At 58.7% G+C, this 26,433-nt stretch overlaps 1 protein-coding gene across 2 annotated transcripts; it reads left to right on the forward strand.

Annotated features, from left to right (window-relative positions):
- Positions 1 to 1,598: 1,598 nt before the first annotated feature.
- WDR4 (WD repeat domain 4) lies at positions 1,599 to 23,842 on the forward strand. Of its 2 annotated transcripts, XM_047846970.1 has the most exons (11): positions 1,599 to 1,753; positions 3,501 to 3,566; positions 4,701 to 4,844; positions 9,526 to 9,682; positions 10,341 to 10,453; positions 12,278 to 12,338; positions 16,002 to 16,100; positions 17,734 to 17,798; positions 18,534 to 18,717; positions 19,874 to 19,943; positions 21,898 to 23,842. In XM_047846970.1, exons 1-11 carry the CDS (start codon positions 1,665 to 1,667, stop codon positions 22,077 to 22,079), a joined length of 1,230 nt encoding a protein of 409 aa, XP_047702926.1. In that variant the 5' UTR covers positions 1,599 to 1,664; the 3' UTR covers positions 22,080 to 23,842. The 2 variants fall into 2 exon arrangements, with proteins under 2 accessions (XP_047702926.1, XP_047702925.1); XM_047846969.1 differs by having other exon boundaries at positions 19,874 to 22,040.
- The last annotated feature ends 2,591 nt before the right edge of the window (positions 23,843 to 26,433 follow it).

Consider the following 26,433-nt stretch of genomic DNA (forward strand, 5'->3'; position numbering starts at 1 on the left):
TCCTTCCTGTCATAGGTCCGTCACTCTTTTGTAACAGTAGCTGCTCTTTTATTTATTTATTTATTTAAAAAAATTTTTTTTTTCAACATTTATTTATTTTTGGGACAGAGAGAGACAGAGCATGAACAGGGGAGGGGCAGAGAGAGAGGGAGACACAGAATCGGAAACAGGCTCCAGGCTCTGAGCCATCAGCCCAGAGCCTGACGCGGGGCTCCAACTCACGGACCGTGAGATCGTGACCTGGCTGAAGTCGGACGCTTAACCGACTGTGCCACCCAGGCGCCCCCAGTAGCTGCTCTTTTAAGACAAGTTACTCCACTCCTGAGGAGCAAATATTGGTTGAGCACTGACTTCTCGCCAGGCATTGTGTTGCAAGTTGGGAAAACCAGTGATGTGCAAAATTAGGCATCTGTAGTCTGGAGAGACAGTAAACAAATAGTCAGGAATGCAAAGGATGGAAAGGCAGGGAAGGTTTCCCTGATTAAGTGATGTTGCCCCTGAAATGAAATCGGGTGACTGAAATTTACCGGTTACAGTAAACAGATGGAGCGCTGGGGAGAACATTTCAGGCAGAAAGAATGGCACGTGCTAAGGCCCTGTGGTTAGTGAGTGCCTTGTGCCAATGGAAGGAAGGGCAGTGATGGCGGAATGAAAGGGCCTGGTAGGGAGAGAGGCTGCAGAGTAGGTGGGGGCCAGACCACAGGCACTCTGATAGTGCATGATTAGGACTTGGACTTTGGTCTTTGCCACAAGAGCAGTGAGAACCCACCTGTTGCTGTTGTGTTGTTGTTTTTTTGATGTTTATTTTTGAGAGAGAGGGATAGAGGGGGACGGAGGACTGCGCTGTCAGCAGAGAGCCTGACGTGGGGCTCGAACTCATGAACAGGAAGATCATGACCTGAGCTGAAGTTGGATGATTAACCAACTGAGCCACCCAGGCGCCCTGCCACCTGTTGGTTTTAAGATGAGATCTGTGATCTGCCAAGACCTCTCTGGCTTCCGCGTGGAAAGCCGATCTGTGGGGACACCGGCAGCTGCGGGGCCCGGCAAGCCGCGGGCCTGGGGGAGCAGGGGGATTTGAGCGACTAGACGAACAGGGTGGGTGTGGGGCGGCGCGTCCTGAGAAGCCACCGCGTCCGGCTGGTGAACGGTGACGCCACGCCACGAGCAAAAGGCCACGGGCAAAGAAAGCGCTCTCCCCGGGGCGCCCGCGGCGTACCTCCCAGGGAGGTGGGTAGGCTCCCGGCCAGCGCCTGAGCGCCCCTCCGCGGGCCCGCCGACGCCAACGGCGGGGGAGCTCACACCCACCCACCTCTGGAAAGAGCGGCTACGAAGAGCCCAGCAGGTACCAGCAGGACCAAGTCCCCCGGCTGCAGCGGAGAAACATCCGGAACCGGCCCTGCCCAAGAAGCAAAGAGCAATGCTCAGCAAGCGTGCTCACGGGAGCGCGCGAAACCGATCGGCAACGGATCCTGGCCTGGGCGGGAGGGTTGGGGGGGGCGGCGGGGAGGAGAGGGCACCTTGTGCGCATGCCCGGGGCCTCCGGCGCCGCGGGGGCGGGCCGAGCGCGTCACCCCGCGGCGCCTTTCGTGACGTCATTGCACGGCGCCGGCAGGAAGTGGCTCTGGGCGGCGCACGTGGGGGGTGGCGCGGCGGGAGGGCGCATGGCGAGTTCCGCGGGGCTGGCGCTGTGCGGGCAGACGCTGGTGGTGCGGGGCGGCAGCCGCTTCCTGGCCACCTCCACTGCGAGCAGGTGAGGGGGCTGGGCCTGGAGCGGGGAGCCCCGGCTGCGGGCGCGCGTCGGGGCCTGGAGGGCCCGAGTCCCGGGAGCCGCCGGGTCTGTGCCCGCCCTGGCGGGCACCCCCGGCGAGCCCCGCCGCCTCCTCGGCCCGCGCCTCCTCTCAAGAGCCGCCCCCGGTGCGTCCCGCCGCCGCCGGCCCGGGGCCCCGTGCGCCTGGCCGGGTCGGCGCCGGACGCTTCTGGTCGCTGCCCGGGCCGGGTCACGTGAGGTGACGCGGGCCAGGCCCCGCGGTTTCGAGGTCGTGGCCACACCCGCTTTGGGGGGCCCTGTGAAGAAGGCGGCCTCTGCTCTCTTGGCGAGGGGTGCCCTACTCTCGGGGAACGCGCTGGGAGGGGGTCCCGGGCGCACTCCTCTCGCCTCCCTCTCCTTGTCGGTGCCTGCTCCCTCGCCCGCAGCCCTACACCCCGCTCTTGTTCTTTCTTTGGGGCTCTAGATGTCGCGCGCACCTCCCCAGCGCCTCTTCACAAGGCTCTGCACCCGCTTACACGGCACCCGAAATTCTTAGCAATAAGTGTTAATCAAATAGTCTTGCCCCAGGAGCCGCATGGATATTAATGGTCCGTTTCGGCCCGTGCTCCTTTCCTAGGGTAGTTTGGATTCATACATATGTCCGTCAGATGCAAATATAGCCTCTCTGAGCTTTTTGTTCAAAGCCTGGTATCGGAGCTCCCCTTTCAACGTTCAGTTCAGTTTTCACAAAAAACTTGCTCATAAACTTGTATGTTCCAGATTGTTTTGTTTTGGAGACTCCTGGTATCCTAACACGTGCCACTGGGAGACATGGGTTTATTACACTTGATATGCTTGCTTTGGTCTACGCCTTTTGAGGAAATGTGCCGGTGGCACAGTTTTTGCCTCGGAGAAGTGTTTCTACGTCACAGTGTTTGGTGGGAAAAGGTCTGAGCGCAGTCACTTTAAAGGCTGTGCCCTGTCTATGCCCGGGCACTGGAACGGGGGAGATGGGCATAAACTGAAGAGAGCTTAGGGTCTTGAGGGAAGATGGGTGGTGACTCCTGTACTGGTAGGTGTTTGGTGGCCATGGGAGCTCTCTTGGGTAGTTGAGACGTTTTTAAAAGGTGGCAGTTTTGTTTTATTACAAAAACTTTTTTAAATGTTTATTTTTGAGACAGAGATAGAACTTGAGTAGGGGAGGGGCAGAGAGGGAAGGAGACACAGAATCCGAAGCAGGCTCCAGGCTCTGAGCTGTCAGCACAGAGCTCGTCGAGGGGCTGGAACCCCCCATGAACCGTGAGGTCATGACCTGAGCTGAAGTCGGACGCTTAACTGACTGAGCCACCCAGGTACCCCTTAAAGGTGGCAGTTTTAAATTTGCATGGAAGAAACCCCCAGAAACATCAATGTAATTTCTTCTGACATAAGCATCTTGCATTGATTTTTTTTTTTTTAAAGTTTACTTATTTATTTTGAGAGAGAGAGAATGCGAGTAGGGAGAGGCAGGGAGAGAGAATCCCAAGCAGGCTCCATGCCGTCAGCGCAGAGGCTGACGCGGGGCTCGAACTCAGAAACCATAAGATTATGACCAGAGCTGAAATGAAGAGTCTGAGGCTTAACTGACTGAGCGGCTCAGGCTCCCTGATAAGACCCTTAATTTAATGATTATAAGATTACTTATGTTCTAGGAAAAACCCCGTGTTTTTATTAATAAAGTGCTCTTTTTAAAATCTTTGTTCTTCCTCAGTGATGATGACGTCCTCTTCGCATATGATTGCAGCACGGCAGCAGAGAAGTCACAAGAAAGTAAAGGGTGAGGTAATGGGGGAGCCTCATCGGGCCTGATCATGGAATTATTGGGACAGGGTAGCCTAAGAAGTAAATGATCTTCTTCCTCACTGAAGTCTTCATTTCTTTTTTCTTTTTCTGTTCTTTTTTTAATGTTTATTTTTGAGAGAGAAAGTGCGAACAGGAGAGGGACAGAGAGAGAGAGAGAGAGAGAAGAGAGAGAGAGAGAGGGACAGACGATCCAAAGTGGGATACACGCTGAGAGCAGCAAGCCCCACGTGGGGCTCGAGCTCATGAACTATGGGATCATGACCTGGGCAGAAGTCGGAAGATTAACCGACTGAGCCACCCAGGTGCCCCTGAATTCTTCATTTCTCTTTACCCTGCTGTGTGGATAAACCAGGTACCACCTCTGGAAAGAAACGTGGAACTCACTTTTAAATTTGGCATTAAGGATATTAGGATTTTTCTAAGTATTTTTAATTAGTTTCTGTCCGTGATTAACTTTTTTATGGTTATCTTGAAATACAATGGGATATTCATGTTTTATTTTTATGTATTTTGAGAGAGAGAGGGAGAGGGAGAGAGCGAATCCCAAGCAGGCTCTGCTCCTGAGATCATTACCTGAGTTCAAGATCGTGACCTGAGCTGAAATCAGGAGTCAGATGCTTAACCAACCGAGTCACCCAGGCACCCCAAAATAGAATGGGATTTTAAATGCTTTGAAGGCAGGTGTATGAAGTTAGCTTTAGTTAATTGAAAGATCAGGAAAGCAGAATGTGATAATTTTGTATGGTGTTCTTTTTTTAGTAGAATTGGTCTTGTGGCTCATTAGGAAAAAAAAAAAACTGAAAATAATCCTTGGCTCTAGTCTTAGATCCGTTCATGTCCTTGAGGGAGTGGGTCATGTGATCTCCGAGGGTCTTTCCAGCTCCGCTCTTTGGGTTCCGGTGTGTGTGCCTGTTTAATGAGATTTATTCGTTAAAAATTCCAGCTGTGTTGAACCTCCCTCTGTCCCCTTGATAGGTCTTTGTATTCTGGTTACGTGAACCTCACACCGTTTTCTGCCCCTGTTCGTGTTATAAATGAGTGAGGCTAGCCTGCAGGGATGCCGCCTTGTTTACTCAGGTAGGCCCTAACCCTGTCCTCTCTTTCTCAGGGAGGACGGGCAGCCCGCGGATAAGGGGAGTGACACGGTTCTGGCGTCAACCTTCTCCAAGTCTGGCTCCTATTTTGCCTTAACTGATGACAGTAAGCGTCTGATTCTTTTCCGTACAAAACCGTGGCAATGTCTGAGTGTCAGGTATGAGATGCTAACGTTGAATAATTTGATGTTGAACGCGCAGCTTACACTTGCATGCCCGTAACCGTAGCGACAGCGACCTAGTAATAAGCAACTAACACATAGTCTCAGCTCTGTGCCAGGCAGTGTTTTCAGGGTCTTACGTGTGTTAACTGATTTAATCCCCGAAACAGCCCTGTGTGTGTAAGGGGGGGGGGGGGGCGGGCGGGGGTCTTGCCCTTACCCACATCCCTGGCCGGAGTCCAGAAGCTGATCCTCGTCAGCACCCAGGGCAGAGCCGGGCCCTGAACCTGGTCGCTCTGGCTCCAAAGTGCGGGCCCCTGGCCACCGTGGCATCCTGCTTTCCAGCACTCCTCCAGCCCCGTGGTGGCAGAAATGGAGACTAACAGCGGGCGCCCCGAGAGTGTGAGGGGTTTTGTGTACGTTCAGGCACCTGTGCCGCAGTTGAACTTGGCGGGATGTAAAGTTAGCGTCCTGATTCCCAAGTACGTGAAGAATGTGCGCGAGCTCAGTGTTGATGGGGGAGGGTGTCAGCGGCCTGGTGTCCTTTGGCCTTAGTTGTCCCTCTGGAGGTCTCTGTCAGTGAGTTCCCGAGAGCTTCCTTGTTTTGGGACCTCGAGGGCTTAGAGAGGTGGGGGATGCTGACGCAGGCCCTGGGCACACGTGATTTTCTGTTGCTCTGACGGGGCGGTGGTGAGTTCTCTGCTTCCTCTGGTGGGAGAAGGCTGGGATTCTTTGATGTCTGTGGCAGGGACGGAAACACCCACCCGGACCAGGGTCGGCCTCTCTGTCCCCTCATCTTTGCCCCCGCCCCCCCAACCCCCGCGCAGGCTGCTCCGCTTAACTGTCCCTTGACAGTAAGAGAGAAACGCCTGCAAGTTACGTACCTGTTGAGCTACCCAGCAACCAGGGTTAAGGGACTCCGCCTGGTAGCTGGTTCACATCTGTATTGGGGACAGCTGTGCTTTTTATTCTATTTATTTATTTATTATTTTTTCAACTTTTTTTTTTTTTTTTTTTTGGGACAGAGAGAGACAGAGCATGAACGGGGGAGGGGCAGAGAGAGAGGGAGACACAGAATCGGAAACAGGCTCCAGGCTCCGAGCCATCAGCCCAGAGCCCGACGCGGGGCTCGAACTCACGGACCGCGAGATCGGGACCTGGCTGAAGTCGGACGCTTAACCGACTGCGCCACCCAGGTGCCCCATGTTTATTTATTTATTTATTTATTTATTTATTATTTTTTAAACGTTTATTTATTTTTGAGAGAGACAGAGACAGAATGTGAGTGGGTTAGGGACAGAGAGAGAGGGAAACAGAATCGGAAGCAGGCTCCAGGCTCTGAGCTGTCAGCTCAGACGTGGGGCTAGAACTCCTGAGCTGTGAGATCGTGACCTGAGTCGAAGTTGGACACTCAACTGACTTAGCCACCCAGACGACTCCCCCCTTTTTAAAAATTTAAATTAAACTTAACTTAGTTTAATTTTATTTTTAAATGTTTATTTAATTTTTGAGGGAAAGTGCACACGCATGCACACGTGAGAGGATCAGAGAAAGAGGGAGACAGAGGATCCAAAGCAGGTTCTGCGCTGAGGGCAGAAAGCCCGATGAGGGGCTCGAACCCATGAACCTGGAGATCGTGACGCTTGACGAACTGAGCTCCCCAGGCGCCCCAGCAGCTACGCTTTTTGAGTCCTGATTGATCTTACTTTCAAAGAGAAGAATGAAAAGGCAAATTCCAGGTGGCCTCTGCATCGGGGTGTGCGCTGTGCTCAGGGGAGCCCTTCGCCCTGAACTTGGGACGAGGGGACGTCCGCATAGCCTGCCACCACGCCCCTGCATCCTGTGGTGGAGCTTGCGCCTCGACCGAAGGGTGAGCGCCCGGGGCTCCTGGCGGGGCTCTGGCCGTTCCCCAAGGGCTCTCGGGTGCTGCGACTTGGTTTTGTGTCTTGAAGGTGCCGTGTTGGTGATTACCTTCCCGTAAAGATCTAGGAACACTCAGGGTCGGCAACAGTACGCTGGCAAACGGTGGTTGGGGTCTCGTTTTTTTCCCCCTCTAATCGTATTTGGGCTGTTGGTTTTTATGTTGATGCCAACAAAGGACTGTGTTGCAAACGTGCATTAGGTGTGCAGGGCCTCTCGTGTCGCGGGTGGGGTACAGCGTGCCCTGCAGACGGTGCTTGCTGGCAGTTAGGCGGGACCCCACGGGACTCCCGTCCCGTCTGTGTCAGCCACCGAGCGAAGGGCGCGGGCCAGATCACGTTGCGGTTCTAGAGGCTGCGTTTCCCACGTTGCCTCGTCCTACACCTTTACCCTGAACGCAGCGTAAGATGCGATGCTGCCCGATGCAGCACCTGTTGTGCTTGGTGGGGGTCGGGGGGGGGGGGCGGCCCCGACAGATGGACTCTTCCTCAGAAAAACAGCCATCCTTGACCTTCACTTCAGTCTTGGGAGCGTCCTGGACTCGCGTGTTTGACCAAGACTCGTCACAGCTCGGAGCTCTCCAGTGGCCTTAAAACCTAGCCGTGGAGGGGGTCGAGGAAAAGCCCAGATGGAAGTCGTGGGTAGCAGTGATTGTTTTCGAGGTTTCAGTTCAGGATGACAAAGGCCTGGACCTGAGGCCGGGTTTTCTGAACCAAAAATGAGGACACTTGGCGTGACATGTTTTCTGTTTTCTTGGTGAGAGATCTTACGTAGGAAGTCACACCGTTTCGGGAAATAGATGCATTAAAATCATACGAGTATGTGGAAAGGCAGAGCCCTGGGAAATGAGATGGTTTGCTGCTGGAGGTGTGTGGTGTTGGGGAGCTTGGTATCCTCGGGGCCCTGTGGGGCCCGGCAGGCTCAGTTTTGTTGAACAAGCATGGCTTTCTGGAGGGGGGCTTGGGTGGGTCCCAGCCCAGCGGGGGCATCTCGGGCTCAGCTGCTGGACCAGGATAGTGGCCAGGGGAGAGGCCAGGCTGGCCTTGGGGGGCGTGAAGACAGGAACACTGGGCTGTGTACCTCATGACTCTGGAGGGAAGGGAGAGACCCCGAGGACAGGTGGTGCCCTGTCACCCCTCCTTCCGGGGGGGGGCTGAGTGGCCAATCCATCGAGTGTCCTGTCTCGGGATCTGCCCCTGCAGACCCTCACCCCCACCTGCTCTGTGCATCCTGGAGTCCTTGCAAGGACTAATTTAGCTTGAGAAGATAGAAGCCCCCCACCCCACTGGCAAAAGACGAAGTGACAAGATTGTGGAGCCGGGCCGTTTCTGGGCTGATCAGGAAGAGGGGCAGTGGGGGGTGCCCGTGTGAGTCCTGCAGGACCGGCCCAGGCCGATGCTCTGGAAGGGTGGCCTCGAGGCAGCTGCGTAATCGCCCGTTAGGAGCCGCGGCGGCGTGTACGTGAAGGCGCACCGGGAGAGTTCTGCTTAATCTTGCCTGGAGCCTCACCGTCTTTCTCTGTTTTCTCCACATTTATGTCATTACTCGTCCTTTCTTAGCTCCCCTGGCGGGCGGAGGGGGAGGTTCGACTGCTGCTGGCGGCCCTCTCCCCTGCGTTTTCTGTCCTTTAGTCCCTCTGCTCCCGAGAAGCTGTGACGTCCTCGTTCGGTCCTCGTGTCGGAGACGTAGCTTGCTTGAGCTTAGGTTTCCATTTCGGGCTGACGTCTGGAGCGCCAGCTGCAGGGCGCCGTGGGGTGCACTCGCATCCCCTCTGGGGACAAGGGAGGGCAGGGGCCGTAAGTGCAGGCAAGGCAGATAAACGTGATGTCTGCCTAAGGCTGTGGCGCAGGTGGGGTCTCTCAGAGCCGGAAGTGCAGGGACTTGCCTTGTGGACAGCGAGTAGAAAGGCAGCGAAGGGAGTGTAGGAGGAGGGCGGGAGGAAGCTGCATAAGCCCGCCCCCGAGAGTGGGCGAGACGCTGGGTGGCCAGGACCCCGGATGAGGCGCGCGCGCGCGCGCGCGCGCGCGCACGCGGTAATGTTTCTCGGGCTGGCGCAGCGTTGAACCAGTTTCCAACTCGCGGGTGTGACCGACCTGGTGAATCGGATCGGGGTGTGAACTGACGAGCGTGTGAACTTTCATGGGGCCTGAGCCGGAACTCAGACCTCCCCAGCCGCGTGCCGGGGCCGCCCCCGTGGGGACGGATGGCGCGTGCGTGTTTGCGGAGAGGTGCCGCACCCCGTCTTCGGGACTGTCGTGCAAGCAGGCGCAGTGCGGGTGGGTCCAGCCCGGCAGGGCCCCGGGCTGCGTGTGGAGTCTCCCGGCGCGGGGGGCCCGCGTCGTGCGTGTGCTCGCGGTTTCGCCCAGAGCACGTTGGGTGTTTTCTGAAGCTGACCGTCTTCTTCCTCGACATGTGCGGTGGAGCTGCTGGGTCGAGGAGCAGGTCTTCTGACGTTTTATTAGGATAATCTGCAAGCACAGCAAATTGGAGAGGATTTCGTGTCAGACAGCTAGGTATCCACCGCCCAGATTCTGCCATCATGAAAGCAAAAATATCATCTCAAAGTGAGATTTGTCTAGGACGTTGGCTTTGTTTCCATTTCTTAACTGCCTTGCTTTTTTGGTGCTGCTGTGGTACCCGGAGGGGGAGACCCTCGGCGAGGAGCTGACGCGTGTCCGAAGGACGCACGGCTGGCAGGCCCGTCGGCCCTTCCTGTGCTGACTGTGCGAGCCAACTGTGGGCGTCTCTGGCCTTCCAGGACCGTGGTGAGGAGGTGCACGGCCCTGACCTTCACAGCCTCCGAGGAGAAACTTCTGGTGGCCGACAAGTCTGGAGACGTTTATTCCTTTTCGGTGTTGGAGCCACAGGGATGCGGCAAACTTGAACTCGGGCACCTGTCGATGTTGTTGGATGTGGTACGTGGGTGGTGTGCTAGTCAGGTGGGGCAGAGCAGAGGGTTTGACGAGGGTGAGGCCGGGTCTGCAAGCTTGGCCGTTGGGGGCGTGTGGGTTCTGTAGAAGCTCTGCAGACCGGTGAGCAGGCGGCCTCACGAGTGGGACTTAGGAAGGTGAAGCGGCTGGTGAATGCGGACGGGCCAGCGAGGAGGCATCGGGGTGGTCCCGGAAGTGAGGGACAGCCCGGGTCACGTGCCGAGGCGGAGGAGGGCGGTGGGAAGAGCAGGCACCGTCTCCAGGCCTGGGCTTGTTCTCCGTGCTTTACGGGCCTCACCTCTGTGTCCTTGCGGCCCCTCAGCCACGACCTACCCCACCGAGGGGCCTGGTGAGGGCTGGGGGCGGCCAGTAGGAGGTGGGACTGGGTGGGACCCGAGGACGTCGGCAGGAACAACGAGGGAGGGTTTCTTGACGGAAAGACCGCCAGGAGTTGGTGACTGGGTGGCTATGGGGACACGAGGAGGAGGAGGGAGAGAGGGGGCGGGGAGCGGGTGCTGGAGGTCGAGGGGTGGTGCAGGCGGTGTGTGTGCGAGGACACCTGGGGAGCACCGGGAACGAGTCCCGGGGGCGGGGGTCCCGGCTTCGGCCACCCTCACCTGTCCTTTGTCACCCTCGTGTGCAGGCCGTGAGTCCCGATGACTGCTACGTCCTCACCGCCGACCGGGACGAGAAAATCCGGGTGAGCTGGGCCGCGGCACCGCACAGCATCGAGTCCTTCTGCCTCGGGCACACGGAGTGAGTCCCCTTCCTGCCCCACCGGAGGACGTCTGGGACGCACAGGCGGGCTGCTCGAGAAGCGGGGGCACCCGCTCTGTGGCCAGGCCTGCAGGAGCGGGACCGCCGCGCGTGTGCAGCGCTCCCCTGGGTGGCTCCCTGGCGAGGCCCCATCCGGTGCTTGCTTCTGTCCGGGGCCCTTCAGAACCTTCACCTCCCCCTTCCCCTCCCTTCCTGTGTGTTTCGGGGACCGGTTTTCGCCCGCCGCCTCCCGCCTGTGACCGCTCACCAGTGGTCCCCACGTTGGCCTCCAGGCGAGGGCTTGTTTCTGGAATACTCCTTTCTCTGCACCGACACCCGCCAGGGCCGGGCAGCGGTCGGTGGCCAGTAGGTGTGTGTGTGGGGGACATACTTTCGTAGTTTGAACAGTCCAGGACTTAAATCTGAACCTGGGCAGTGGTCTTTCCTTTGTGACCTCTTTTCTAGGGCAAGTGAGCTCTCTTCTAGTTGAATTTTGACATTTTGCAAGGGAGGCATTTTCAAAGAATGCCGGTCTTCTTGGGGTCAAGGCTAATTACAGTGTGTGCTCAGGAGAAGTCCTTAGTTTCATTTGCTGCAGTCTTTTATTTTAAGGAAAAAAATTTTTTTCAATGTTTATTTATTCTTCAGAGAGAGAGACAGAGTGTGAGCAGGGGAGGGGCAGAGAGAGAGGGAGACACAGAATCTGAAGCAGGCTCCAGGCTCCGAGCTGTCAGTCCAGAGCCCGTCGCGGGGCTCGAACCCATGAACTGTGAGATCGTGACCTGAGCCGAAGTCAGACATTTGACTGACGGAGCCACCCAGGCGCCCCACATCGGTGTCTAATTCTTGGATGGGGTCCCTTGCAAATTCCAGTCACGTGGCTGGAGCCCTGTTTCTGTTGGGCTCTCCGCCGGCCCATCTCCTTTGGCTCCTACAGCCTTCGTGGGCTGTGCTTACTGCTGTCTCCAGTCCTCCGCACAGCGGCAGGTCGTAGGTGCTCAGGTATTTCAGTGAGCAAATAAGTGGTAAAAATAGATTAAAAACAGTATTTTTAAGCAATCTCTGCAGCCAGCACAGGGCCGGAAGTCACACCCTTGAGATTAAGTCGCACGTTCTGCCTGCTGAGCCAGCCAGGTGCCCCAAATAAAAATAGATTTTTAAGACTTCTGTGTAAAATCTGTAGAAACGGGTTTCCACCGCTTCATCTTGACTCGTGGAGGTGACCTACGGCGTCCGTAACGGACGTTCTGTGCTGGGGGAGTGCTGGGGCCAGCCGCCTGGGGTCCCCGGGGGCCATGGGCTGGTGACCACCATACAGCTGGCGGGAAAGTCGGGGAGGCCATCTCCCTCGAAGGGCGAGGCTGGCTCCAAGGTGGGCTTCTGGGGACGACCGCGGGCTGAAGGACAGTGGGTCTGTGTCTGCCTGCCGACCACTGTTGCTCTGTCCCACGGATCCCACCCTGAGGCCTCCATCATCACGGACCTGCAGGGGAGGTCTCGGGCTGTGAGCGGGGCGGCTCGAGCAGCGGCACAGAAGCTCCTGGACCTTTCCAGCAGCGCGTCTGGGGAGCGCGGCCAGGGCTGGGGAGCGCGGCCGGGCTGGGCCGGTCCCTCCTGCGGGTTGTCGTGTTGTTGGGCCCTGAGAATGACGCGGTGTGCTCCCCGGCTTGCTCGGCGCTGTCCAGCTCCCCGTGGACCCTCCCTTAGTTTTCCCTGGGGCTCGGGGGTATGTGGGATAGGGCTTTGGCGAGGGCAGACGGGCCGGGCGGGTGTCAGAGCAGCGTGCCAGAGCTCAGCTCACCCTCTGCTTCTCTCACGCTGTAGGTTTGTGAGCCGCATCTTCGTGGTGCCTGACCACCCCGAGCTGCTTTTGTCCGCGTCCGGGGTAAGTGCTCGGCTCCGTGGTGAGCACCTGTGGGCGCCTTCCAGCGAGGGACCCGCGTGGGGCTGGGGGCCCGTCCTGGTGCTGGGTCTTGGCTGTTCTCCACTAGATGGTGCTTGTTTTCCCAAGTTTGGAGCTGACCCAGGCTGCCTCCTTGCTTAGGGCCTTACATTGGGGGGGGTGGGGGGGTGTCCGTCCCAGGCTGCCTGTGTGTGTCCGTGTGTGTGTCCGTGTGTGTCCGTTGTGTGTCCGTGTGTGTGTCCGTCCCAGGCCGCCTCCTTGCTTAGGGCCTTACACGGGGCGGGGGGGTGGGTGGGTGTGTGTCGCCCTGGAATGGAGTGTGAGGAATCGGGTCTCAGGGTTGTCGTCTTACTGGTATAGCATTGTGACCTCTGGTACAACAGTACCTAAGTCCCAGGGGGACCTGGGTTCCCCCGAGTTACTGCTGTGCTTCACCCTGTCCCCCACCCTGTCCTTCGGGCCGGCACCTGGCCCTGTGTGTGTGGGGGCGGTTTGGTTAGTAGTGAAAACTTCGGTGTCCGGAAGGTGGGACTCGAAGCCTGGATAGTTTCGTCGCCAGAGACCTCTTTGCTCTGAGGAAGATTTTTGCCCAGAGAAGGTTTTGAATTACTGATGGCGTCTGATTCTTTCTTTCTTCCCAGAAGTCCTGTCCTGTTCCTCCTCCTCTGTCTTTCCTGCTCCTTAGCATTCTAGGGGACTCGGGTGCCTGGGGGGGCTGCCGGGAAGGCTCCTGGCCCTCCTGAGTTCGGGCTTCCGGGTGGGAACCGCGGCCTCCCTGCCGTCCTGCAGAATTCTGGCCGCTGTCTACACGTCTGTTCTTTGTTGCTTCACCATGTTTGTGTTCTCCTTTCTGACTCTCTCTTCCTCCCAGCCGTGCTTGGTCCTGTGATAGCAGACGGGAGTAGGTGTGGCCAGAGTTCTCAGAGGTGGCCGGTTTTTGTGAATTCTGCTGTACCTACGCCTCCCAGTGTTTCTCACAATAAAACAAGCATCCGAGCACATAGAAAAGCAGAACGAACACTTTTGACTTTGGCACTGGCTTTGTCAACTTCCGTGTTTTGCTTAGGAGCGTGTTGAAAGATGCGGGGGAGCTCTGCCCACCCTGTGCCCTGCCCTGTGCAAGGTGCAGTTCTTTTCATTGTTTTTGAAAAATTTTTTTAAAAGTTTTTTTTTGTTTGTTTTTAACGTTTGTTCGTTTCTGAGAGATGCAGAGAGACAGAGTGCAAGCAGGGGAAGGGCAGAGAGAGGGGGAGACAGACACAGGATCCAAAGCAGGCTCCAGGCTCCGAGCCGTCAGCACGGAGCCCGAGGCGGGGCTCAAACTCATGAACTGTGAGATCGTGACCTGAGCCAAAGTCAGACGTTTGACTGACTGAGCCACCCAGGCGCCTCTAAAGATTTTACTTTTTGAGGAATCTCTGCACCCAGCGTAGGTCTTGAACTCACAACCCTGAGGTTAAGAGGTGCACGCTCTACCGACCGAGTCAGGCTGGCGCTCCTAGTGTTGATTGTCATTAGAAACACACGCTTACAAAGTGACATTCCGCTGTGAGGCCCCCAGTGAAAACTGGCACTCGCTCCCACTGCCCCTGCGAGGTGCGTCCCTGGCCTCTTTGCCCTTCTAACTTCCGCTCTGAGTGTCCAGAGAACAAGAGTCATTGAGAAACAGGAGAACCCCCCCACCTCCCCGTTTCCCTGCCCTGCGGAGGGTGGCGGAGGGTGGTGATGGGTGGTGACACGGTCTTGCTCTTGACCCCTTGTTTCCTGCCGCCTCCGGACGCCCCTCATGTTAGTTCACGTTCTCTGTGCCTTTCTCCCAGGGGTGCCTCTGAGGGTGGAGGGAGGGTGGTGTTAGGAAGCCGCCTTTCTGGAAACGCCCTGAATCCTCTGCCCCCGCCTGGTGGGTAGGTGGGTATCCGAACTCCAGGTTAAAGCTACCCCCCGCCCCCCGCCGCCCCCCACATCTCACGTGAGGGTTTGCGTCCTCTCTGTGGGATCCGTTCCCCCTTCTCTGGACGTTTTGGGGGCCTCCATGCCCCGTGCTCTGGAGATGGGGATCAGGGCTCTGACCAGCTATGTGGTTAGCGCCCCCCTAGCCCCACCCCCGCCCGATTCGAGACCCTCCTCTCTCCTGGGGAAGCGTCCTCACTCTCAGGTGTGCTTCTCACATGGCTCGTTGTCTTTCCCTTGACATTTCCCTCATGTTCCTGCTTCTGCTGTGGGGACGTCTCCGCAACTTAATTTCCCAGTGTCCTGTGGGCTGTGAAGTTCTGCTGTTACCATTAGTTCTCGGCAGCCTTTCTGGTGCCCAGAACGTTCTCTCCTCACAGCGCCACGCCAAGCGCAGGGCCTTTGACCCCTGAGATCACACGTTTGCGTTTCCTTCACCGTGTGTGGTGTCTGCCTTTTGCAGGGGGGTGTCCGTGTGCGGTGGGGACAGGGCAGTGGCCAGTGTCCCTCGAGTCCAGGGTGTCGGAGTCGGGCACCTATAGCCGTGGGTCACCTCTCTTCTCCTGGTGGTCACGTTGCCCAGTCTTTGCCCTCCTGGGCGTCAGGCCTGTCCGCCTGCCCCGGGAGGTGACCAGGGAGGGCCAGTGGTGTGGTCCCTCACTCTGGATCCGGACGGGGACCCCGCGGCTCTGCGGGCAGCAGGGTGGGGAGTCCGGCTGCTCTGACGGACCCCCTGGTTGTGCTGCTGGGCCCGGCCTGGTGCGTCACATCTCAGCCCCCTATGGCCTGTCCCTCCCTTCACCTCCTCCCGGGTGGCCTCACATGACTGTCGTCTTCATCCTAGAGGGTTCATGCTTCTGAAACCTCCCTTTCTGGTCACTGGGGAGGGACGTAGGGGTGGGCGTATATGTTCACGGCGGCTACGTCCTCTTGCCCAGCGCCCACACACCCCTGCCGTTAACACTCGGGCAGTTTGTCGTCCGTCCTTTTTTCCTGGTGGTTTAAAACCTGCCGTGTGCGCTATGTTGGTGGCGTCTCATTGGATGAGTCAGCGTTAGGTTTTCAGGTGCGCGTGGGCCTGTGCACGCGTTCCCAGCGACGGGATCTAGCGCACGGGTTTCCTGGGTGGACCCGACGGCCCACCCGCGCTTCACTCCCTGCTCATTCTCCTTAGACGTGCGGTTCTTCGCGTGTCCCATCCCTTCAGCGAGCGCCGTGACCTGCATTTGTTAACACGAGTTCTTCCTCTGTCGTGTGTGTCTGCGGGGCGCTGAGGCCTTTGGGATGCACACCAGTTTCCTTACCGGCCACACAGTTGATGGTCTCACGGGGAACAAATGGATGCCCCCTTTTCACTGTTCCTAAACAGGGACGTGGGACCGTCCTTGTGCTTGGCCCGACCCGTGTTTCTCCTGTGCGAGCACATGATTGTTGCGGTGTGTGTGCGTGTGCGTGCCCGTGTGTGCGTGCTTAGGCTCCAACCCAGCCGCCATGGTCCGTGATGTCTGTATGTGACGGGTCGTCTCGTGTCCTTTGCCCACTTTGCCATGGGGTCACGTGTTTTCTTAGTGGTTGCGTGACTGAGCACAGAGAGCCTTCGTGCCGGCTCCGCTGAGTCAGTCCCCCCCCCCCACTGCCTGAGGCAGGCCCGGGTCTCCCCGCGAGTGCACACTGACCTGTCCTTGCTGTGTGCAGGACCGCACCCTGAGGCTCTGGGAGTACAGAAGTGGCCGAGAGCTGCACTGCTGTCACCTGACCAGCCTGCAGGAGCCAGCGGAGCCATGGGGTGACGAGGTAGCGTCTGGGTGTGGGTTTATTGGACTTTGCAGGGTGCCTCTCCAGTCCCGGGGATGCTGTGGGCCAGAGCCACTGTTGCGTGGGAAACGGCTCTCTGCCGTCAGCACAGACTTGTTCCAGCTTGGGAGAACGCGTGTTCTCCTTGAGGGCGCCCGGTCGCGTAAGTAGGAGATAATTTGTATTTCGCTGTACGTGCGTTGCAACACCCTCTTTATAGAAGTGCCTCTCCCGATCCTGCTTGGAAACAGAAAAGACAGTGATGCTTGAGCAGAGAACTTAATTAGTCTCATGACCCTCCCCGTACCCCTGGGATGACACACTGGCCAGTGTATTCTCAGGTCAGGTCACCTGGGCCTCTGGTTGTGAAAGATTTTCAGGGGAGAACGTGTGGGCGGCCCTTTGGGGTGTTCCGGGTTCCGTGCTCATGGGCACTCAGCTCTGTGATGCTTCCCAGCTGGTGCCCTGCACGGCTGAAGTCCAGGTTGGTCACCTGAGGACAGCCCCACCGGTTTTCCTGGAGGCCCGGCTGGGCCTGGCAGGGAGGGAGCAGTCCGCTCTCGTGGCTGTTCAGGCCTGCAGAGCTGGCCCTCGGTGTGGTTTCTTGATGACCAGGATGTCCTGCCTGTCACTGGGAGCTTTGCAGTTCCCCCCGGAGCCCCCACATGGCCCCCCGCCAACCTGCAGGAGGTCCGTATGAGAACTGAGGGCTTCTTCTGCCTCATCCTGGGACTGCCTGCTCGCTCTTGTCCCCCTGAGACTGCTCTGTAGCCCCTGCCCTTACTCCCTCTCAGAAGTGGGCAGGCCAGGCCTGACCACGGGCCAGAGCCTCAAGGACCCCTGGGGCCGTGGCCACCCAGCCGAGTGGCTGCCTGGGCCTCCGGCTCAGCCGACTCTGCTGCTCTGGCCACCTGCTCGTGGTGCCTTCTGCTTGGGTGGCTGCCATGCTGGTGTCCCCCCTTGGAGGCTGTGGCGAATAGAATTTGTTCCAGCAACTTTTTCATATTTGTGCTCTCTGAACCTTCTGATGCTCTGGACAGTGAGGTTGAGAGAGGACCCCTGAACCAGCAGCTGTCTGACCTTGGGCCTGGCCCTCAAGGCCTGCAGGGTCTGTGGAGCATCCCTGTCCCTCGGGCTCCTCGCCTCCCTCCCTCCCTGGAGTCCCCCTCCCACATGGCCCAGCCCCTCAGGCCAGGCTTGGTGAGCACCAGACCTTTCCCTCCACTTCTCCCGACTGGCGGGCATCTGGTGGTTCCCTCTCCAGGACCAGGGGACCTCGACACCGTTGTGTCTTGTTAATAATTCCTTGTGTTCTCTGCTGTCCCCTGGTCTTGCTTTTTGACCAGTTCTGTTGGCTCCAAAGACACCGCATAGGCTCCGGAGGGAGGGCCAGAGCCACGGAGAGGCTTCTCCGTCTCTCGTGGCACGTCAGCACTGTGTCATGGGGGTCTGCTGTGTCTTCCTTTTCTCTCACCAATCTCCAGAAAATTCTAGGGCCGTCGTCTCTTTTTCCTTCCTCGACCGTGGTGGCAACGTCAAAGTCTTGCCGCGTCCGATCTCGCCTTGAACAGAGTAGTCTGGGGCCGGGTCCCTGGCAGCTAGCGTGCATTTACGTTGCTGTGCTCCCTTGCAGAGGTTTGCCGCCTCCAGGATCACTTACCGGAGCCAGGACGGCTGCGTGGCGCTGCTGTGTGACTGGTGAGCTCGTGCTGCTGCGGGGCGTCCGTGGGCCCCTTGCTGTGGGCTGGCCCTCCTGTACGCGCTGCTCGGTTCATGGCCTCCAGCTGTGCCTGAGAAAGTCTGTGCCCGAGGGCCACCCAAGAGTTGTGGAACGCACCTCAGTCGGTGCCTCCTGAGGGCCGGGCAGGTCACGGCACGACCCGCTGGCCCTCCCGAGGGCTCCGGTGCCGAGGGGCGCTGAGGAGGAGGATTTCGGGGGCACGTGCCATCCGCGGGCGCATCAGCATGTTTATGCGCCGCGTGGGCGTGTGGTGTGTCCGCACATCTCGTGTGTCCTCAGGACAAGCCTGCCGTGGGCGTCTTTGCTTCTTTTACAGCAAGGATGCGGGTTTAGAGCGGGTTTAGAGCGGGTGGGAGTGCCGGTGCGTCCCGTGCCGTCCGAGGCGCAGCCGGGACGGTCACCTTCTCCACCTGTTTTGTGCTGCACTGGTTCCCTAGTGCCGCAGGGCAGGCTGGGCCAGAACTGGGCGACCTGCACTCGCTGCGACCCTAGGTCCTATGGCTCTCCGGCCCGGAGGCGGCTCGGCTAGGTGCGTCCGGCTGGGCCGCTCGTGAGCCTGCAGCCGAGAGGTTGGCGATGGCTGGGTCCCTGTTGGGGGCGACCCGGGCACGGCACTAAGCTGTACGCGTCGGATGATACCACGTGGGCCTGGTCGTAGCCGTAATACAACTTCTCTCTCTCTTTGCGGAAAGTATTCCCGCGGTCTACGTTTTCCAGCTCGATGCCGCCAGACAGCAGCTGGTTTACAGACAGCGGCTGACGTTTCGGCACAGAGTGTGGGACATCGCTTTCGAGGAGGGCCGGGGACTGTGGGTCCTGCAGGACCACCGGGAAGCCCCCCTCGTGCTCTGCAGGCCTGTGGGCGGCCAGTGGCAGGTGAGGTTGCTGGCCGTGTGCCTCTGGTGGGGGTGGAGGGGGCGACGGCTGTGCCCCCTTCCAGCTCGGTCGTGGCTTGGTGCTCGGGGGGGTGTGGCCGGAGGATTTGTGACATGGGTTCAGGGAGCAGGGATGCCCAGCCAGCTCTTCTTTTGTTTTTTTTTTTCTTAATGTCTGTTTATTTTTGAAGAAGAGAGAGAGTGAGTGAGGCAGAGTGTGAGTGGGGGAGGGTCAGAGAGAGAGGGAGACACAGAATCCGAAGCAGGCTCCAGGCCCCGAGCTGCCAGCACAGACCCCGACGTGGGGCTCGAACCACGAACCGTGAGAACATCACCTGAGCCGAAGTTGGACGCCCAACCGACTGAGCCACCCAGGCGCCCCCCTCAGCCAGCTCTGTTCATGTCACGATGCCTGTAGTGGTTTTTTTTGGGGGGGGGGGGTAGTTGCCATCATTGGCATACGTTCCTTCTGACTTTTCTGGTCACGTGTCTTTTTAGCAGAGGAACCGACAGTTGGGGTGGCTTGGGTGTGTGGCCTCGACATCGGCAGGCTGCACGTGGCCTTGCACGTGGCGCACTGGACTCACGCGCGCCCATGTGTGGAGAAAGGGGTGTGGGCTGTGGGCCGGGCGACGTGTGAACCTCGCACATTCTCTGAGTCGGCTCCCCCGTCTGTAAAGCGGCGTTGTCTCCCGCCCGTCCCGAATCTCCTAGGACGTGGTGATGGCGGGGGAGAACGAGATAAAGCCCGCCCGAGCCCCGTGCTGGCTGGACCATCCGTTACAAGTGCTCACTTGACCGAGGGCTTTGGAGACGCCTGGAGCCTCTCCGGGTATTTTCATCTAGAAAGTGGTGGCGGACAGAATGCCCCCAGCTGGGATGTGTGGGGTCTGCCGGGCTCCTCAGAAAAGGTTGCGCTCGACAAGCCAACGTGGAGGGAACGCCGGTGGCCCTCACGTCATGGGTCTTTATCCGACGAGAGGCGAGGACGGCTGCGTCTCTCGCGCTGGGACTGCCGGCTGGCTTTGCCTGGTGTCGGGCGGCCCGAGCGGGTGTCTCCCGGGCCCCGGCTGCCGGGACCACGCCTGGCGGGTCTGCCCTTTCCAGCGCCGGCAGCACCGTGGCCTGAGTCCTGCCTCCCTCCGTTGTCTTCTCAGGCTGCTCCTGAAGACGCCGCGGTAGAGAAAGTCTCCGCCCATCTCCGGGGGAACTGGGCCATGCTGGAAGGTAAGAATGTGGGCGCAGCCTGTTTTCGGGGTGACATCCAGAATCGGCCAGGGGCAGATCCCAGGCTGCGATACACGGTAGGAAGCCGCTTTTCTGAGCAAGGATACAGGAAGCGTGGCATGCGTCCGTGTCCCCTCCAGAAGGCCAGTGGCTGGTTGGGGCACCGGGGGGCTGACCCACACCCACACTGGGAACGCCCAGTGTGAGCCTGCTCCAGGACCATGAGCTACATGGGAACCGGGGTCACAGTCGGGGCGGGGTCCACCCCTTTGCCTTCAGGGCTGCCGGTGCTGGTCCCCAGGGCGGGGCCGGTAACGGGTGCGCCTTCACTTGGAGCGTGGGGCGACTTGTGAGCCTCGAATGTTGGCCCTGAGCGGTTCCTGGCCATGAGGTCAGGCGTGGGGACAATCACTGGAACCCCCGAGGGTCTTCTTGGCCCAGTGTGGGACCCAGTGTGAACCCCAGGCTGAGAGAAGGGAAGAGACCGTGGTGAGAAGGCCGATCCCCCACCCCCCCCGAGTGGCGCTGCAGTGTGAGGAGAGTGGCCTGGCTGTCAGAGCCACGGGTCCCCGTCAGTTGAAGGGCCCGTGGGAAGCATTGAGTGCTGCCCTCACTTAGTCCTGTCTGAGAACGTTACAAGGACAAGACCTCGCTCCGTTTTTATTGATAGAGGAAGGCAAGCCTTTAGCTGCGCAGCTTCTAGCGACTTCCACGATGCTGTTCTTGGGCAGAGACTTGAGGCGACCGTGTCACAGGGATGACTCATGGCCAGCTTTGGGAGTCAGCTGCCTTCATTTGAGTAAAGACGTGGTTGAGCAGAAGACACCTGTCAAAGCCTTCCCCAGGCAGAAGTCCGAGTTCTTGGAACTCAAGAGAGTCACACGTGAATTCTGTCTGTGTTGACCCTGGCAACGACCTAAAGTCTCGTGGAAGGCGTTCTCATGGGGATTTGTTGGCTCTGTGTCCCAGGGTTAACTTCCAGCTTTCCTTCCGGGGTGGAAGGACTAGGGCAGTGACCGGGCTCCGTCCTCCCAGCACTGTGTGGATTTCCTTTAGCAACACTGTCAAATGGGCCTGTAGCAGGACTGTGTTGGGGACACTGGCGAGCCTACTCCCTGCCTGACGCTTGGCCATCGTCCCTGCCGGGGCCTGGGGCCAGCTTGTCTTGTTGTGGATCCCCTGGGAGGGCCAGGTCCAAGGTGGGCTTAGTTTTCCTGAAGTTCTGCAGGTAAACCAGTTTGCTCACAGCACAGGTTTGGGGAAGGTGCCGGGGGTGGGGGAAGGGACCGGGGCGGAGACACAGGGAAGGAAGGCCAGCTGAGCATGGAAGTCCCAGAAGAGGTAGGGGACCCAGAGCAGCGGGCCCTGTGGGGTTTCTGACCGGGGTGAAGTGGACCCCGTGGGGCTGGTCTGTGGCCATCAGGCCTCTCAACCCTTGACACTGAGCTCAGTCCGCGTCCGTTACCTTGCTGCGTAACGAGTGTCCCGTGCTCAGTGGGTGAAGGCGACAGTACTTCTTACTGGGCTGTTGGTGTGGTTCTGAGAAGAGCTCCGCTGCCCCTGGGGTGGGATCTGATTCCAGGTGCGCACAGTGGTTGCTGGCAGGGTCTTGGTCCCCGCAGGCCGCTGGGCCGAGGGCCTCGCTTCCTCGCTGGCTATTGGCTGCAGGCCGCCTGCAGTCCCCAGCACAGGCGCCCCTGTGGGGCGGCTCATACGAGCGTGTGAGCCACAGCCCTTGTGCCTCGTCTCCTGGCGATGACCTGGCTCTGGCGTGCTGTTGGAAGCAAGTCCTGGGTCCGGCTGGCGTGGCCACCCGGAGACGGGCGTCGTGGGGGCGCCTCGGAGCAGGTGCCGCGGGTCTGCTGGGAGGTCTGGGCCGTGGCGAGTTGATCCCCCTGCGGCAGGGCCTCGGTCCCCATCCCACCTGGCTTCTGTTTCCGTTCCTCCTGCACAGGCGTGGCTGGCGTGGACGTCGGTTTCAGTGGTCTCTACAAGGCCACCTTTGACAACGTGACTGCCTACCTGAGGAAGAAGGAGGAGAGGCTGCAGAAGCGGCGGCAGAACCCGGCTGCTGGGCCTAACGGGCAGGCCAAGAAGATGAAGCCGGGGGAGGCGTCCCTGAGGTGCCCGTCCTAGCCGCCCCCGCACTCTCGTGGCCTCGAGCCAAAGCCGGCTCTGCTGTCCCCTCTGCCCGCGGCTCCCCGTAAGAAATGGGGACATCGTTCCCGACCCACGCTTGGTGGCAGTTAGGTCCGCACCAGCTCCGCACGCGCGTGGGCCGTCCCAGAGAACTGGTCGGTATCTTGGCTCTAGAACTTTCCGCCGCCGAGCAGGCTCTTCTGCCTGGCGTCCTGGGCACCCTTCTGGTTGAAGGGAAACCAGACGGCCTGGTACTCGGCCAGAGACGCAACAGGTGGTGCCGGTGCCTTGAAGCGCCTTTTCTTCGTATCGGAGGAGACCGGAACCTGTGGTGGGCGTGGCGGCTGTGGAGCTTCCACTGTTCCCGTGGCGCTGGACGCTTCTCCTCCAGGGGAGTCCGCGAGCTCTACGGCAGCGTGGGCGGCACGTTTCGTCCCTGTGTCTCCCTCTAGATGGTGGGGCGTGCTGTCCGGCGTGGGGGCCGCCGCCGGCCGGGGCCCGAAACCCAGGCGGGGTGGCTCCGTTCCTCCGGTGGCCGCCACCGCCGTCTGCTCGGTCCCCGCCGCCGTGACGTGAGCTGGTCGGGGCGCGGGGCGCAGACTGGACTTGTTCGGAGCGTGAGGACCCGGGAGCCCCGACCGGAACCCAGCTCTCCAGGGAGACGGTGGAGGGTGTTCCTTAGATCTGTGATTTCCGCGTCAACGCTGCACGGGATGCAAAGACCCGGGGCATCCGCTGGATTCTAATCACCGATGAATAGAGATGAGCTTTTTGCAGCTTCTGGAAATGTTTAGGAGCAACATTTGGAACTAATTTCAAAATCTATTGAGCAAAACCGTCTTTGATGAGTGTACTGTCTGTGACTGAGATGCTGACTTGTTAATGTGAAAAAGCGTTTTTTTGGTGGGTAGCCTTTACAGATGTGTCCGCTGATGTGTTTACTTGTGCTTTTACCCACTTCCCGGTGATGCGTCTCAGAGGTGGGAAAGCCCGTGTGTGTCCGTGACGCCTTTGGTGCGGGGTTTCTTGGGGTACTTAGAGACCAGTTGTTCTGTGTCGCAGAAGCGGAATCCCTAAGTGCCTTGTTTTGCTTTAAACGTTGATCTGAAGACAGAGCCGCGGGTGAGCCGCTCACCCTTCCCACAAGGGGCACAGTGGGGTGTTGGGTTGGGCAGAAGTCGTTGAAGGAGCAGCGGGGGCGTGCCCGGGGGTGCCCTGGGGTCGTGCCCGAGGAGCCAGACCTCGTCAGCCCTGCACTGCGCACAGACAGCGTTCTCGTTAATCTGCTTTGAAGTTCTTGGTTTTAGGAGAAATTTGGGTCTGGTGGTGGTGACGTGTTGACGGGGGGGGGGGGGGGGGGGGGCCTGCGGGCCAAGTCCTGCTGCTGCCTGGCTTTGTGTGGCCTGTGAGCCGGGAACGGCTTTCACGTTTTTCAGTGATCGAAAACCAGGCGAAAGAAAAACAATACTTCGTGGCATGTGAAAATCCCATGCGATTCCAATCCCAGCGTCCTGAAGTAAAACCGTACTGGGACCCAGCTGCGCCCGTTGGTGTAGGTGTGGCCTCCGTCTGTTTTGGGCCACGACAGCAGAGCGGGGCAGTTTCACAGGCCGGATGGCCGGTGCAGTCTGAGGTATTTATCATCTGGCTCTTGGGGGGAAGTTTGTCGATCTCTCTTTAAAATGCCTTTTAAACCTGTATAGTTTTAAAACTAACTGGTTACCGTCTTTGAAAACAAAGCCAAACCCTGTTCTTCTGTGTTCACGTGGGCTTTCTTTCTCGCGGAACGTTCGCTGTGTTCGTGGGCAGGTGCCTGAAACAGGGCGGCAGGGGCGGAGCTGAGGGCAGTGTGCGCGGGGCCCTCTGGCACCTGCCTGGGAGGTGGTGCCGAGCCGCCCGTCAGGATCAGAACGGACGCAGGGCGGCCGCGGCCATCACTGCCTCTCCGGTGCTCGCTTTCAAATCTCTCTCGTTATTCTCACAGTCCCAGGTGCACACGGCCAAGACCAAACTGCTGACCAGCCGACAGTGACAGTGACCCGCCCTGCGCCCTTCAGCCCGGTTCCTCATTCCTTCTCCCAGCGGCCGCGTTGTGCTCGCTACTTGTATTTCCCTTTGTACGTCCGCATCCTCCGAGAACCACCACGCTGCCGACAGTAATAACGCAGTCGGCGGGTCGTGCTCCGTCCACATGGGTGCTTTCGTGCCCCTCCTGCCCCAGCACACGCGGACTCGGGCTCCGGCGGCGGGCGGGGCTGGGGGTGGGAGAGGCGACCCAGCACCCTTCTCCTCTGCCGCAGCTGCCTCCTGTGGGGCTGCACCCCTTTGGGACCGAAGCGGCCTCCTGGTCCTGAAACCCTGTCCCTGTCTCCTAAGTGAGGCCCTCCATCCAGGCCTTCCCAGAGGTTGGGTGTGAGCCGCGTTCCCGTGGGGACCCTGACCCGCAGGCCCCCGGCTGCCCCAGGCCTGCCTTTCTCGGTTGGTTGGTCGGAACGCACACCCGTGATGGCCACGTGCTGTGTTGGAAGGGTTTTCTGTCTCGTGCTCGCTTTCTCCCACGACGGCCTTGCTGGGAAGCCGGGTCCGCCGCCAGCTGGCTCACAAAGCCGGCCTCTTTGTGTTTCCGCCTCTTGGCCTGCCGTGGGAGCTGAGGATTAGGTCCTTACACACCCCGTTGGTTTTGTTTTCTACTTTCCATTTTTTCTTCCTGTTTGTACGTTTTACCTTCTGGGGGGAGAAGGGTTCTTGGGCTTTGCTCCAACTTGTTTTATTTTTAAGTGATCTCTACACCCAGTGTTGGCACTTCTTGAACTCACAACCCTGAGGTCAAGAGTCACGTGCTCCACCGATGGAGACCACCAGGCGCCCCCAGGTCATTGATTGACTTAAAAAGATCGGTGGTCTTTTTTTGTTGTTGTATTTTGAGAGCAAGAGCGTGCAAGTGTGGGGGAGGGGCAGAGAGAGAGGGAGAGACAGAAACCCAGGCAGGCTCCATGCAAGGAGGCTGCTGGGGGAGCTTGATCTCATGACCCTGGGATCATGACCTGAGCTGAAATCAAGAATTAGATGCTCAGTTGACGTATTTCTTAATCCTTACTGCTTTCTTGGTCTGTCTGCATTTTGAGTACGGCTGGAAGGGGCACGTCCGGTGGGCCCACTAGAGAGTCACCAGCTGAGTGCACGTGTGTGACATGTCCACAGAAACAATGGGGAGGCATCCCCGCCCCCTGAGGCCAGGCCCACCGACACTTTGCCCTTAGTGGCTTCAGGCCCCTTGGGCCCCCCTCTCCCGCTGAGATTCATCCGCATCGTGACACGGGATCGTAGGTGGTTCGTTCTCCTTGCTACGTGCTGTGCCCATGTGTGAAGATACCACGGCACGTCCGTTCCGTCAGGGGCCTTTTGACTAGTTCGCGTACCGGCCACGATGAACGTTGTGGTCCTTGTCTCTGGGAACGTGCCAACGTTTCTGTTAGATGTGTACTCAGGACGGCTGGCCCGTGGTCTCCCCTGTGTTCCGTTTAGATGGTGCCGTCGGCCTGGCGTTGTTCATGCAACCCTCCTGCTGCAGACCGGAACATTCGGTGCATCCTCCAGACTCTGCGTTTCGGTTGTGATGACGTTTACTTTCACAAAGGCAAGTTACGGGCTGGTGTGCGGCAGCTGAGAAAGCCGCCCACCCAGTGTCCAGACTTAACATTTGATCTTGTTCTCGGCAAGGTCATCTTAAAGGAACAGCTGGATCAGCCACTGTGGGGGCGGCCAGCCGCCGCGGGGTGAGGGCAGCCGAGCAGCCTGTGAAGAGGGCGACCTGCCGAGGAGCTGAGGCCTCTTGCCGATAAACAGCACCGGCTGGCCGTTCCGGAAGGGCTCCCCCCTGACACTGATGTAGGGCACTGTCGAGTTTTCCTACAGCACCAGTGCCTGAAGCCTTACGTGTTGACACGCAGTTTTGCTAATTTCCCTTGTGATTTTTGTTTCGATCCTGGTTATTTGGAAGTGTGGTGTAATTTGCAAACGTTTGCTTTTTTTTCCCTAGATTTTTTTTTCGTTGTTGTTACGGGTTTCTTGTTTCAATTCCCTGTGGTCTCAGAGTATACTTTGACTTCCTTCCTTTTAGATGCCTCGAGGCTGGTATGTCGCCGCACTTGACCGGAACGTGTGTTCTTGGAGTCCTTGGTGGCAGCTGGGGGCCACTCTGTTAGTGGTGCTCAGACCCAGCTGGCGACGGTTCTGGTCGTCCTCAGCGGGAAGAACACTGTGTACTTGTATTGATTCTGAAGTCAGTATTGTCTTCCTAATTTTTTATTCTTTTTGAATGTTTATTTTTGAGAGAGAGAGAAAACACGCA

Source organism: Prionailurus viverrinus, unplaced genomic scaffold (assembly GCF_022837055.1).
Source record: "Prionailurus viverrinus isolate Anna unplaced genomic scaffold, UM_Priviv_1.0 scaffold_42, whole genome shotgun sequence".
NCBI lineage: Eukaryota > Metazoa > Chordata > Mammalia > Carnivora > Felidae > Prionailurus > Prionailurus viverrinus.